The sequence below is a fragment of the Cololabis saira genome, chromosome 2, assembly GCF_033807715.1.
Source record: "Cololabis saira isolate AMF1-May2022 chromosome 2, fColSai1.1, whole genome shotgun sequence".
NCBI classification, from domain to species: domain Eukaryota; kingdom Metazoa; phylum Chordata; class Actinopteri; order Beloniformes; family Belonidae; genus Cololabis; species Cololabis saira.
The window spans coordinates 39,140,871-39,155,650 of record NC_084588.1 but is presented as its reverse complement, the minus strand read 5'-3'; the positions used below and the strand labels follow the sequence as shown (position 1 = coordinate 39,155,650).

At 39.4% G+C, this 14,780-nt stretch overlaps 1 protein-coding gene across 1 annotated transcript in view; it reads right to left on the bottom strand.

Annotated features, from left to right (window-relative positions):
- The window catches only part of ush2a (Usher syndrome 2A (autosomal recessive, mild)), a 275,510-nt gene that overhangs the window by 143,679 nt on the left and 117,051 nt on the right, over positions 1-14,780 (bottom strand). The window contains exons 37-41 of the mRNA XM_061745247.1: positions 14,228-14,308; positions 10,455-10,643; positions 2,361-2,495; positions 1,049-1,124; positions 601-686 (exon numbers count right to left, since the gene is read on the bottom strand). Of these exons, the coding sequence (XP_061601231.1) occupies positions 601-686; positions 1,049-1,124; positions 2,361-2,495; positions 10,455-10,643; positions 14,228-14,308 (567 nt within the window). The remainder of the gene's footprint in view (positions 1-600; positions 687-1,048; positions 1,125-2,360; positions 2,496-10,454; positions 10,644-14,227; positions 14,309-14,780) is intronic.

The following is a 14,780-nucleotide window of genomic DNA, read 5'->3' as shown; positions in this document are numbered from 1 at the left end:
CATTAACTGACAAAGACAAACACACACGTGCACACACACGGATACACTCCTTGGCTGATCGTACGAGTGTGTGTGTAAAATATAAAAAAGGAGGGATTCAATCCTGTAAAATGGTGTATCATTTGGCTTTCCGGTAAAAGTGCTTGCACATGAATTTGTGTACATTGCTGCAGATTATGCATCTATGTGTATTCCTTGAGTGTGTCTCGTACTGTATGCGCCTGTGTACGTGTTCATGTCCACGAGTATCTATTTGTATCCTTTTGCAGCAATCTAGTCTCAAGGGTGTGACATGTGTTTCATACCTTCTTTAGGTCTCTTCAGTGAGAGCTTTCAAAGCAAACTGTGTGCATGTGCGCTACTGTTTAGTTTTCTTTGTTTCTCCCCGCTTCACTTTTAATGTGTGTGTGTTTAGCCCTCTTTTTCAAAGTGCTATTCCCCTGGTAAGGACTGAGACACTCTTTCCTCTTTCAAATGCTAATCCTCCACTTCATTTTGCTTTTCTATACTTTTCCCTCTCTCTTTACACCAAGGCCCCATCTCTTCATAGCCACAGCTATGCGGCAACACGCACACACAAGCACACAAAACGCTCTTTACCAGTGATGTTATGTTGTCTGTTTTTCCCTCTGTAGACCATTTGGTGGTTGTGATAAAGGAGGTACTCTGTAATGACTCCATTGGGCCTATCAATACAACAAAATAAGAACTGAAATGAGGATTTTATTATGATGTTTTAAGTAACAGACACTGTTTTGAAACTGAACAACGTGAGTTTTACTCAATGCATGCTCATTGAAGGTAAAAATAAAGGTCTGTGAAACAGAACTAGACATTTTTGATATTATACAAAATTGCATTTGTGTTGGATCCAATTCCAAAGAAAAAACAGTTCAGAAAAGATAATATAACACAATCTACATTAGTGATGATAATGGGAGACCTGTTTGTTTTTACCAGTTATATATATAAACAACATCATCAACAACTAACATAAACCTGTGATTGTGACCAGAAAGTATTGATAGGAGAGCGAACACTGTCCTACCTTGCTGGTGGTGTCCAGGTAACAAAGAGAGATGAAGGGGATGAGACTACAGGTGGAAGAGTGACACCAGTTGGAGCTGAAATTGTGGGAAAAAATGAAAATGTAAATATGTCTGTCAGTGATGTCGAGCTGGCACAGGAGAGTGCCAGCCAATATATATTATTATCATTCTATACTGATTTAAGTTCATTAAATCCTGATTGGAATTACAGCATAGCATATTGTCTCTGTATGCAGCCTCAAAGTCTCTGCCTGGTAAATGTTAAACTTATTACCTGGATCAGTTTTTAAACCAAAATTGTACAAATAAATGTTCATTGCAATTATTTTTCTTATAAAGCCTGTAAATTAACTTCAAACAGCATGCTATCCCTACCACGGGTAATGACATTGGAAAATTTGTGATGATCTGACATCATGTCCACTCAAGAGTGTGATAAAATCCCTTTTAAAAAATCTTTTTATCATAATGCAGCACACTACATATATTTAATAAAAGGAAAAGTAATGTGACCTTGCAATAATAAATGCTACACATTTTATGAACATCAATATACCCCAATTTCAAAAAATATACCTTAAATTTATCAATGATCAAAATGAGCTCAGTCTTAATTTCATAAACCTTACTCTAAAGCATCAAATGTATCATATCAATATCTGATTAAATCCCATCGGCTTTTAGACACCGAAATGGGCTTCAGATTACTTTTCAAGAACTGCAATCTGGAAAACTTATAAGCGCTCATGCTTCTTGGTCCTGTGAAGAAATTGTTCAGTTTTGAATAAGTTCTTCCTGGAGTCTCCCTGACATGTTTCAGTGTCTTAACACTGCGCTCAGTGAGAATCAATACAGTAATCTGTTTTTTCCTTTTTACTTCAGATTGATTTTTGCCATCTCTGTACTGACCCCTGCTGTCACATTATCTTCCCAACAAGGCTGGTTAGTCCAACACAGATTAATGTAGCAAGCAAAACATGAAGAAAAATCCCTTTTCTCTTTAAGTTCATCTTTCCTTATATTCTTCCCTTCATGGCTTCACTCGAAAGAAATATGCTTCTCTGTGCTACCATTATGTCGTGCGGTCTTAATGTGCTTCATTCTTTCACCGTGTGTTTTAAGCCATTCCTTTTCTCTTCACAAGAGCAGAAAATCTTATTTAAGAAACTAAATGAGTGTACCTAAATGTGATTACAAATTTGTCTGCATATCAAAAAGCAAACACAGTCCTACTCTAGAGTTACGAGTTGAGAGAGAAAAACGTTCTGTTCGAGGATTCAAGATGTGTTGGTATAAGTGTGTGTTTGTTACCTTCCTCTGGAGTTGTGAGGATTGAACCATTATCATCATTGCTCTCATTTATAAGACTCTCAGTGCAGCCACCTGGAGTACAGGCACTGATAGTGATAACGTATCGAGTGGATGGAGTAAGACCTGTCATGACACCTAAGGAAGAGCATGAACATAACAGGAAAAAAAGGTAAGACAAGACAGAGCAAAGATAATGAATTTAAGTTTTCAAAATTATAATTCTAGAAGACATCAAAGGGACCCCTGGCTCCCACCGGGCATTGAAGTGCCACGATCTGGCAGTTCTGTGCCAGCTGTTGTGAATCGTGGCCACTCTAGTCAATGAAAACAGTCCCACCAGAAGGACCACGGTGTGGTTTAGAAACGTCCCAGAAGCGACCCTTCACTCTGCTCTGTAAAAGATACATGCCAAGTCTATTCTGGCACTCAGCCGTGGCTAAGTAGTGTCAATTTATGCATAGCAGATCAAGCTGGCAGGAAATCAGACCCAAAAATGGTTAAGGGAATGTGGTCAATACAAGAACAAAAAAAAAAAAAAAAAAAAAGCATTACAAGCAGACTCCAACTTTTTACATTTTTGGGTGAGCTTGTGATTCTCATGCAGTCTCAAAATGTACATGTTAACTCTTAATCTCAATGACCTAACCCAACAGTTAGATTGTCATGCACTCTGCTTCCAAAAGAAACTTATCACAAGAAGTCATGCTGAGACCAGAGTTTAACCGCAGCACAGCTGGACCACAGCACTTCCACTCCTGGTGTAACCCAGGAGTACCTGAGTTGTATATTAATTGAGTTCATTGCATTGTTTTAAGCCACAGATGTTGAACTCCAGTCCTCCAGGGCCACTGTTCTGCATGTTTTAGATGTATCCTTCATCAACACACTTGATTTAAATGAATGGATCATCATCAGCTTGTCATCAAGGTCTGTTAATGACAGTCATTTGTATCAGGCCATATTGAAGCAGGGAATCGTCTAAGATAGCAGGACTGTGACCATCGAGGACTGAAGCCCAACACCCCAATTTTAAGCACTTTACCAGGAAGGACTTGGACAAGTCTAGTTATACAAAGTTATACAAAAAGATTATTCCTTTGTATTGTAACAGACAGGCTATATAGTGTGGCCTGTCTGCTACAATTTAGCCAGAACATTGCAATAACTCTTTAAAATGTAATAAGAAAAAAAAAATAATCAATGTGGCCAGTTTCTTTATTTCCTTATAAATTTAGAAGATGCAAATACAAACACAGTGGTTTATGTCAAAATGCTCACCACTGATAGAATAGAATAGAATAGAATAGAATAGAATAGAATGCCTTTATTGTCACTATAAACACATTGACTACGTTTACATGCAGTCAAAATTCGGGTTATTGCTAATATTCCGGTTACTGAAACATTCTGAATATTCCGTTTACATGGTAATTAATCATTCGTGATATCTCGATCAAACCAGCGACGCGCGGAGAACGTCATGACGCAATTCCCATCATTTCCGCTTCTTCTTCCTGTATCCAAATTCAAAACGAATGCTGCTTCGCGCAACTTTTCGCTCACCTTCTTGTAAATCTCGCTATCCCGGTACTTTCTACCGTCTACAAATGCCAAAATGTTCATATCCTTCATTACATTTATAAAATGATTAGTCTCCTCCTCACTCCAAAAGTGTGGCATGGTTTTGCGTTTCTCCATGTTTAGAAGTACATCCTGGACTCAAAAGACCAAGATTCCTTGCAAAAAGAGCATGCGCAGAAAACAAATTCCTGTTCCGTTTGATGGGGATATCCCGTTTGGCGTTTACATGACCGAATATTCGGGTTTTAAAAGGAGTAACCCAGGCGTCATATTCGGGTTTTTAAAATCTGAGCAAATTCGGGTTATTCAAATTTTTTTTGAATATATATAAATAAATATTGGTGTTTACATGGCCATGCAAAACCGGGTTATTGCTAATATTCGGGTTTTAAAAGGGTTATTGACTGCATGTAAACGCAGTCATTGAGATTAAAAAGCCAACTCCAATAGCAGTGCAAACAGTGTAAAAATATATTAAAAAAAAAATACAAATAAATACAAAATTGGAAAAGGCAAAGGAGGGCACTGGGGACTATTTGTGACAAAGTTAAGCAAAATTCTTAGAACCTTTATTTTAGCAAGGTGTAGCAGGGTGGATGCTACGGGGGCCCGCCCGAAGGATGGAGAGACACGGAGTTTCGTGCAGACCCTTTATTTCACCAGTTTCACCAACACACACACGTGCAGAAGCACATGAGCAGCTTCTCAGGCAGCAGCTCCATCGGCCCCTTTGCTGCTGTCCAGCTCTGCCTTATGAAGGCTGCCAGGGTGGAGAGGCTGATTGGGCCCACCTGTGCCCTAATCAGCCTGAGTGGCTGCAGCTCCTCCACCCTGCCACACAAGGCTTTAACCAAGTTAGGTGTTGGATGTGTGTAAGTTTGAGAACTGCACATTTTTCACACCTCCACACTGATGCCAGTTTTGAATACTGGATATGACCTCTTGGGCTGAATGGCTCAAAACAAATGTTTCCCAAGACGCCACAGGGGACACAGTGGTAAGGCTTTTACAAGTCTACAAAATATATGTAACAAATCTTAAGACATATCCAGTATCACACCAAGGGTAAACAGATGGCCAGGACAAGGACGAAAACTGTACTGTTCCTCTTGAATCTGAATTCAACTATTTTCCAAACTTCTCTCGACCACCCTGCAAACCTTCCAAGAGAGGCTGAGAGAAGTGTGAGCTCTGTAGATGAAACCCCACTCTTTGGAAGGATCACCAGCCAGTCTGCCAGTCCAGATGCATTGTCCCTTACATCCACAGGATGTTAAACAGAATTGTAAACTAAGACTGCTCAACAATATCCAGTCTTAAGGATCTCATCCAAACCTTGCTGCCTATTTAATCTGGGGTTTTTCTTGAACTTCCTCAGCAACCTTGACCCAAGTGTTGGGCAAGGCCCTTGCTTTTGATCTGCCTGGACCCTAAAGCGTTTTACAAGCAAATAGACCTCAGACAAACCCCTTTTGCAGCCTGACGGCTCACTTCTTGGCTCTCAACAATCATGTTTGTGCATTGCCACCAAAAGCACCACTCACTTTGCAACCCCAGCTCCATACAAGTGCAATATAACATGGTATGTTCAAACTCAATATCCCCAGTCTTCTTTGGAATGTCAAAAAATGGGATCTGAACAATTCTTGGACAAGGGGCCCCTGTTAAATTTTCCTAGCACAACCCCACTAAACATTTGGGTGCACCAAGCTAGTATGATGTTATACACTACTTGATTCAACTAACCAGATGGTGATTGATCTGATTGATCAATTCCTTTTCTTACTGAGTGTCCAAGACATATAGTCACAGCTGAACATTGTGTGTAAACAAGGCATTACACATTGCTAGTACCCGGTTGGACTCCCTTTTGCCTTCAGAATTGCCTTAATCCTTTGTGGCATAGATTCAACAAGGTACTGGAAACATTCCTTCAAGAGGTTGGTCCATATTGACATGACGGCATCACACGGTTGCTGCAGATTTGTCGGCTGCACATCCATGATGCAAATCTCCCGTTCCACCACATCTCAAATGTGCTCTACTGGACTGAGATCTGGTGACTTTGGAGGCCATTTGAGTAGTGAACTCATTGTCATATTCAAGAAACCAGTCTGAGAGAATTTGCACTTTATAACATGGCACGTTTTCCTGCTGGAAGTAGCCATTAGAAGATGGGGATACTGTGGTCATAAAGGGAGGGACACTGTCAGCAACAATACTCAGGCTGTGGCATTGACACGATGCTCAGTTGGTACTAATGGGCCCAAAGTGTGCCAGGAAAATATCCCCCACACCATTACACCACCGCCACCAGCCTGAACTGTTGATACAAGGCAGGATGGATCCATGCTTTCATGTTGTTGACGCCAAATTCTGACCCTACCATCTGAATGTCACAGCAGAAATGGAGACGGGGGCTGCTGGGGGGCACAGTGGTTAAAGCAAGCGGCCCATGTACAGTGAGGCTACGGTCTTCCTGCAGCGGTCGCAGGTTTGAGTCCCGGCCTGCAGCCCTTTGCAGCTTGTCGTCCCCATTCTTTCTCTCTACCCCTTTCCTGTCTAAACTTTGAATAAAGGCCACTAGAACCAAAAGAAAAATCTTAAAAAAAGAAAAGAAATCGAGACTGAATCTAACCAGGCAACGTTTTTCCAATCTTCTGTTGTCTAATTTTGGTGACCTTGTGCGAATTGTAGCCTCAGTCTCCTGTTCTTAGCTGACAGGAATGGCACCCGCTGTGGTCTTCTACTGCTGTAGCCCATCCGCTTCAAGGTTCAAGGGTTTCAGAGATGCTGTTCTGCATACCTCGGTTGTAACAAGTGATTATTTGAGTTACTGTTGCCTTTCTATCAGCTTGAACCAATCTGGCCATTCTCCTCTGACCTCTGGCATCAAAAAGGCATTTTCACCCACAGAACTGCCTCTCACTGGATATTTTTGTCTTTTTTGGACCATTCTGTGTAAACTTTAAAGATGGTTGTGCGTGAAAATCCCAGTAGATCAGCAGTTTCTGAAAAAGACCAGCCCGTCTGGCACCAACAACCAGGCCACGTACAAAGTCACTTAAATCACCTTTCTTCCCCATTCTGATGTTCAGTTTGAACTGCAGCAGATCGTCTGACCAATCTGTGATTGGTCGTAAACCTGGAGGAGCGGCGGCTGCAAGTTTGGTTTCCCAGCCGATGAAGCCTCAAACTCTTCCCAGGCTCCTTGCCAGTTGGCCTGGAACAAAGGCCCACCTCTTGGCCTCTGCCAAGACCCTGTGCCAAGGATGAAGAAAGCTCAATCCACATAGCTGTTGGACTGAGCGAAGAGGGGCTCTAGCAGCAGCAAGACATGGCTGCCCTGCATCTGATGCTGTACACAAAGCACTGTCATTGTTCGCTTCAGGGGTCTGTATGGCTATAAGTGTTGTTAAATTTCAGTGTTCTGGTGTAGATGTTTTGATATTTCCTCACGAGTTGTTGGATAAGGATCTTTCCTCTTCCACAACTGAAGTCTACATAGCTGCAATATCTGCCCTTCGTGTTGGTTTTGATGGGGTGGCACCAGGCCCTTACCCTTTTGTTGTTAGATTTTTAAAAGCTGTCCACAAGATTGAGACCTGTGATTATACAGCGTCTCCTCTTGGGACCTGGTTTTAGTGCTGGATGCTTCCTGATGCTCTCCATTTAAGCCACTTGAGTCGGTGGATATGACATTTCTTTCATACAAAACAGCTCTACTTCTCACTCTGCCCTCTGCTAAGAGGTTCAGTTATTTTCATACACTATCAGTTCATCCATCATATGCTCAGTTTGCATCATAGGCAGCACTAATGTCACTTTGTGCCCAAATGCAGCATATTTACCTAAAATAATTTCTGCAGATTACAGCTCGTGGTCAATGAAGCTCACAAGATTTTCCCCTCCACCCTTTTGAATTAGACTGGTTTAGGTCATACTTGGCAGGAAGAACCATGTGTGCTAGCATAGCTAGCTTTGAATCTATCATGGCTCAGTTGTCTTTTGGGGTTCCACAGGGCTAATTTTAGGGCAACTCTTGTTTTCTTTCTACACGCTTCCTTTAGGGTCCATTTTGAAGAAGCATGGCGTATCCTTTCATCTATATGCTGATGACACTCAGATGTATCTGCCGCTTAAAAAGAATGATGCTTTCTCAATTAAACCACTCATCTCATGTCTCCATGAAATTAAGGATTGGTTGGCTCTAAGCTACTCAAATTTTAACAAAAAGAAAACAGAGGTTATAGTGTGGCCCTAGTGGCCCCACCCCAGTCAATTAGGGTCTTTTGACTAGCTTTTTAAAACCAACAGTTTCTAACATGTGTTTTAAATTGGACAGCAATTTTAAACTACACATTTTGAGACAGTAATCCATGCCTTCATTACCTCCTAGCTGGATTACTGTAACTCACATTATCTTGGAGTTAGCCAAGATAGTTAGTCTTCTCTCTTTGACCCAAAATGAGACTCCTGATTTTTCTGCTCTTATTTTCCTCCTTACTGGTTTTGTTTCTTGTTCTGTACTCTTTATTGTATTTTGTGTTTTAGCATGCTGTTTTTAAAATGTTCTGTTTTTTTCCCAGCACTTTGTTTCAGCTGTTGTTGTGTTAAATGGCTCTACAAATGAAGTTGAGTTAATCACAAGAGTTACCAGACCTAATCACAGCAGTGTTTTTCGCTCACTAAAGACAAAATTGAAGGTTGAAAAGAATGCATCAATTAAAGATGGCTGCAGCGAAGGTCTCAAGCAAGGACACTCAGCATCTGGTGATGTCCAAGAGTTCCAAATGTAAGCCAGTCATTGGCAGTCATCAGTAATCCTTGCATATATAATTGTGCTAGTTTCTCTAAATACTTTGACTCCATAAAAGTGGGGAGACTGCAGCATGCTGTAATTCCTGCAGACATAATGGAATGTATTTTAATAAATCACTTAAATTTAAGCTGAAAGTATATACTTCAATCACACCTTGATTGTTTAATTCCATATCTAAAGTGTCTCAAATAAGTAGGTGCTTAGTGTGTTACTGAAGCTATATCAGCATGACTCATTAGAGCAATTTAAATGCTTTACTCGGTTGGATGTGCCACTGTTGCTAAGCAAACTTACTGCATTTGGCAAACAGAGGCAGTCTATTCTAATTGTAAAGCATCATTCGTCTCCCTCTGATGTTTTTTGTCCTAGTTGTCTTGGCCTCCTCCACTCCTTTCTCTATTTCCAAAGTCACTCTTACATCCCTTCTTCTCTTCAACCCCCTCCAACCTCCCTCCTCCTACCTTCTGTGTCCAATCATCCTGTACGTGTCTCTCTTTCTCACTCTCTCACCGTTACCTATGTCTTTTAATTCAATTAGGGGCCAGGGCCCCACTCCGCTGCTATTACACCCTCATTTGCTTTCTGTGTTTTTTCGCCATTGGTGTAATTCTGCAGTCAGGTGTCGAGGCCATCATAAATTAAGAAGAAGCCTTATCACGGAGGATTTAATGTCTGGCAAAGAAAGGGGGAGGGGATGAGGAGCAGTGAAGGAGGCACTGAGAAAGCCAGCAAGCTCATCTTCATATTTGCCTAGAGACTTGGTAGAGTGGATGAGCGGGGGGACGAATAGCAGCAGCGGACGCAGACATCATCCTCATCATAAAAGATGAAGTGAGGAAAGATCGAAAAGTGGACAACAGCAAGAGAGTGGGGGAAAAAAGGAACAATGCCAGGGTATGACATCATTGGGGTAGTCCTGGATGTCTTCCTCCAAATGGAGATGGTCTCCTTAAGTTGGAGATGTGCCATGGAGTTATAAAAAATTGTTGCCTGAGACACTGTTTGTGTACGTGTTTATACCATAAAAGATGTGAAGAAAGTGAGTGAAAAAGGCAATATGGATGTATTCTCAGTACAGACAGAACTGTTTTCATGGGTACACATCACGAAAAGGGCAGAATACAAAATAAATTTTTTTATATACCATCCATGTGTAAAATCAAATCAAACTTAATTCCTATATCACTTTTCGTACAATAAAATGCAGCACAAAGTGCTTAACAATAAAACAATAAAAACAAAATCAATCCCACCCATCCACCCCCCACCAACCCTAATCCCTATCAATGTTAAAACACCACCAAAGATCGAAAGAAATAACATGTATATACAGTATGTTACTCCCTGTTGTGTTCACTTTGTTTATCCTTTCATTTTAAAGAAAACTTTAACTATTCTTTTTCTAAAATTAAATATGTTTCATCTTAATTGCATTTCCACATGTAAAAGTAGCAATTTTTATCAAGTATGAAATTGTAAGTAATAAACACATTGTAATGTAGAGAAATAAATTACAAATAAAAGTATAATCTTAACATTAACATGCATAAATAACTATTGTTTGGGGCATGAATTTGCTAAAAAAAAAAAAAAAAAAAAAAGATTGAGGTTTAGCCATTCTTTTGAATATGTGATTATGTCTAAGAGTTTGATTAATATATGTGTAATATGTTGTTTAGAGTCTGCTTTACCTGTGAAATTTCCATTAGCCAGGTATGTGGTTTTGATAGGTGGTTCTTCTGGATGGTCCTTATTGTAAGCCTTTAGCACATATCTGTCAATCAGCACCATGGTGTCACCAATGGGGGGCTCCCAACTCACTTTGGCACTGAAACCACTGATACTCTTAACTGTAGTTGGAGGTGGGACTGATGTGGGTACTAAGGAAAATCACAGAAAGAAATTAAAAGAGGCAAACTAAGAAAAAACGAATATATATGAGAATACATACAGCAGGATAACTAAAACCACTATATACAATTTAACTAGACAAAAGAAAATACATTTTGTAAGACAATCAACAAAGAACAAAAATATCAAAGTTAAACAATCAATTTAAATCAGGGTGAACAAGCACTCAGAAAGATTTTAAATAAAAGCTCAACAGGAAAATTTGAATGTAAAAAGCTAAACAAGAGATCGGGAGTACATGAGATTTTCTTTAAAGCAGTTGCCGTCTCTTTGCGTTTTAATAGGCCCAGTAAATCATACCTCAACATTAGCATAAATAGTATTTATGAGAGCAGTAACTTTTTCAGCACTGATTTAATACAGACAGCCATTCATTCTCGGCTATATTTCATAGCAATCAGCCTCCCTCCTTCTCTGTTGCATTCCCCTCATTTCTCGCTTTGACACCATCAGCCGCTCAAGATGGTCAATCTCATTTGCGATTGCTGGCCACTCAGTCACCAGTGCTGGCTTTTCATTGGCTGTATCAGCAGCTGGCTTTGGCAGGGGACAAAGCCTGTAACTACAAGTACATAGCAACTGCACACTACTCAGTAATCTTAATTTTGTCCTTTTTAATGTGCCACACAGCTGAGCCCCCCTACATCCCATTTTACCTCACCACCACTTTAATTTTCTATCTCCTGTCATTCTTCCCATTTCTTAAAGTTAAGTCTGGATGTATTTGGACCACCAAAGTGTTTTTGAGATTTTGCAGTGATACATCACAATGGTTTTGAAAGAAAGCAGTTAATGTAAGCAAAGTGCAGACTTTCAGCTTCACAAAATATTTCACTGAACTTTAAGGAATTGAGGATTTTAAGTAAAGTAGCTCCATTTTTAAGGGGTTTTAACTATTTTGACAACTGATTGTCAACAAGTTGGACAGGTTTGGTCCATTTCTTTCTTACTTAAACACAAGTAAAGGTATTGAATTGGCATTTCGCAGCTATTTGACTGAATCTACCAACATGAAGTCCAAGGAGGTCACAAAGCTAGTGAAAGATGCCATCATTAGGCTATTTTTTTTTAATTATTAAACTTTACAAAAACAGACATAGAAAAAAGTCAAGAATACAGATGAGGTAGGCATATCAGTGATAAAATCTACTATCAAGAGAAACCTTCATGAATAAGGAGAGTTGTAGACCAGTGATAGCATGGACATATACAACACGGAGGTACAATGTGTACTTATATATATTTTTCACCAGCATAAATTCCAAACAAAATGAACCAGACTGACCCTTTGTCAGCCTTCTAATTGGTCCCTGACTGACCAATCAGAAAAATGATTCTCCGTTGCTACATCGGGGTCAGAATATCCAGTTGTACAAAACAGCTGTCTCTCTCGTTCACATCAATGGAACAAGCATAATTTGTACTTGCCTTGTATCAAAATCACTGGACTATTTTTTTTTAAACTTTGTATTAGTAAAAAGTAACACTTGGGAACACACTGCACACAGTGTAGTGAGGGTGCAGGTATTTTTATTCCCAAATTGGCAGGAAGCCGATCCGTACTTCCAAAACAAAGTCAGCTCGCAGCAGGCTACAACCCATAGCTACAACCGTGAAAGCATTAATTTATTTATCTTACAATGGTTAAGCAGTCTGCTGGGGGAACTTGTAAAAGTGACACCCGCTACCCAGAGAGAATCAGAGGAATACATTTCATCCAAAACCCAACGGTAAATTATGAAAAATGTCTGCTTCGGATCAAGCTATGTGGACGGCCAGACTCTCAGTTCAACCCTTTCCACCATGCTATCAGCTAAACTAACCAAAGATCTTGTTTTTGCCAAAACATCACTTTTTTTAAGTCACTACACGGTACCTGAAGTGTTCCTTTTCATTTATGTCTAGTTGCTGTTGATTTTCTCTGGTACAATAATTGGAAATAAAGTGATGTAAAACCCCGTTTTTACAATGGAAGTGGACGCGAGAGATGACAGTTTTGTCCGACAAAGGATCAATTTTTAAAATCTCTCCCTTCTTTAAGAGTTTAAAATGTGCTGTCTTGGCTCTGAAGATGAACTTGGCACTAAAGAAGTTACACTGCCATTTTCATTTTAACCAAAACACTGCAAACGTGTGTCTCACCACTTCTGATACATTCTCAAGAGCATGTGAAGAGTACAGGGGTGAAGGCCTTCACAGGGTGAAGGCCTGGCAAAACATCTCCACAGTCAGAATTTGGTGATGTTCATGGCCAGTATTTTTTACAAACCTTTTAAATCAAATAAGAAAGTATACTCTTTGATCACATTTTCATAATATTTCAAATCCATTGTAAATAATCGCAAAATAATAAAACAAATTAAAAAAAACTGTCATATTATGAAAACAAATTCTTAACAAATAAATAAAAACAGAAAAGCAAAAAAACAATGTTCCTTGATGAACTCGCCAAAGTTTTAATTCTGGTGGAAATGCAGTTAGCCATGAGTCCATGGTTTGAGGAAAGGTCTTGCCTTTCCAGTGTTTCATGCCTCAGCTCTCTCAGCCTATCGCATCCTCTCTGTCTCAACTGATCCTATCTGATGAGAGCAAAAACACCAAAATATAGTACTACAGAAAATAGACCTATATTTTTTTTTATATGTAATATAATATGACTTTTTCAAGGCTGTTTTATTTGCATTAATGTACAGCATAACTAGCTACTACTGAGGAGCTGCCTCCGTGAACTTCAGTTTTTCCTCAGCTGGTCAGTAACTTCCTTTGTACATGCTACTGTCGCATCTTTGCTGTCCAGTTTAGTCATTGTCATACTTTTTTGTGTTTATCCATCTTTTTCTTCCTCCTTTCAGTACCCCTTCACCCTTCATAAGTATTTTTTCCTTCTTGCATCCTTCTCTTTTTGCTGTCCATCCTATGGTTCTTTTTTGAATACATGCAAGTCCTCCTTGCTACATTTCTTTTAAGTTTTAACCTCATTTTTCTCTCTCCCTTACGTGTAGTTCCTCATTTTTAGCACTTCCTTCCTCTCCTCCATTTCTCCTGTGTCTGGTCATAGGTGTAGTGAGACCTACCAGTGTATTGTTCACTACTAACGAGTATTTTTATATTACACAAGGGAACACTCAGGCCATTCTGGGTTAACAGCCTTTTACTGTGATGCCCTTTATGGAGGACTTATCAATCTCTCATACTGCCGCACACAAGTATTATCAATGGCTTAGAATATGTCTTCACAAACTGAACAAGATAATAGTGACTTCACTTCAAAAATATCGCAAGATCAAAGATAAACTTTTGATTCAGAACAGAGACAGAACAATGAAGAAAGAAAGAAAATGAAAAGAGTAATATTATATGAACAGCCTACTACACAGATAACACACATTCACTATGTATAAAAAAAAAAAAACTTTTGTGTTACAGTTGTGGTTGTGGAGAAATGGTACACGAGAGTGTGTCAACTAGTGTCATCAACATATTTGATTATATTGACATATTTGATAACAAACGCCCACAGCAACTACTGCTGGAGAGACTACAGGTGTCGTACCTTTGCCGTGGCTGCGTCCTCTCTGCCAAGGGCTTGATGCCCAGCCTCCAGCAGCTAAGGCCACAAACCGGTACAGGTACTCTTCAAAGAAATGTATGCGTTTAAACACAAGGCAATGGATGCATAGGAGACATTGATTTATTAGATCAGAGAAACTGTGTATAAAAAATTTGCACAAATTGTAACACGTACTCAGAGCTAATATGTGGAACTTAAGTATTCAAACATCAACTCCCTTCTTTTTTAATGGATATATTCAGACGCTCACCTGGTCAGCTAAGAAACAATACAAAGCTGAATTTCATTACAACATGAGCAAATAAGAAACAATATTTCTCCATGAGTATAACAGACTGATGGATTTTTCATTTGTTAACATCAATGGTATAAAAGAAGCCGCTCTTTAAAAAATGTCCCTAAAGATAATGCAGTAAATGTTTAAATTAATTTAATAATAAACAATAATAATAAAATTGATGCTTTTCTGTTTGCTTGGTAGTGTCCTTTGTTGTTTGAATCAGATCCATCGTTACTTTTAACAAACTACACCATT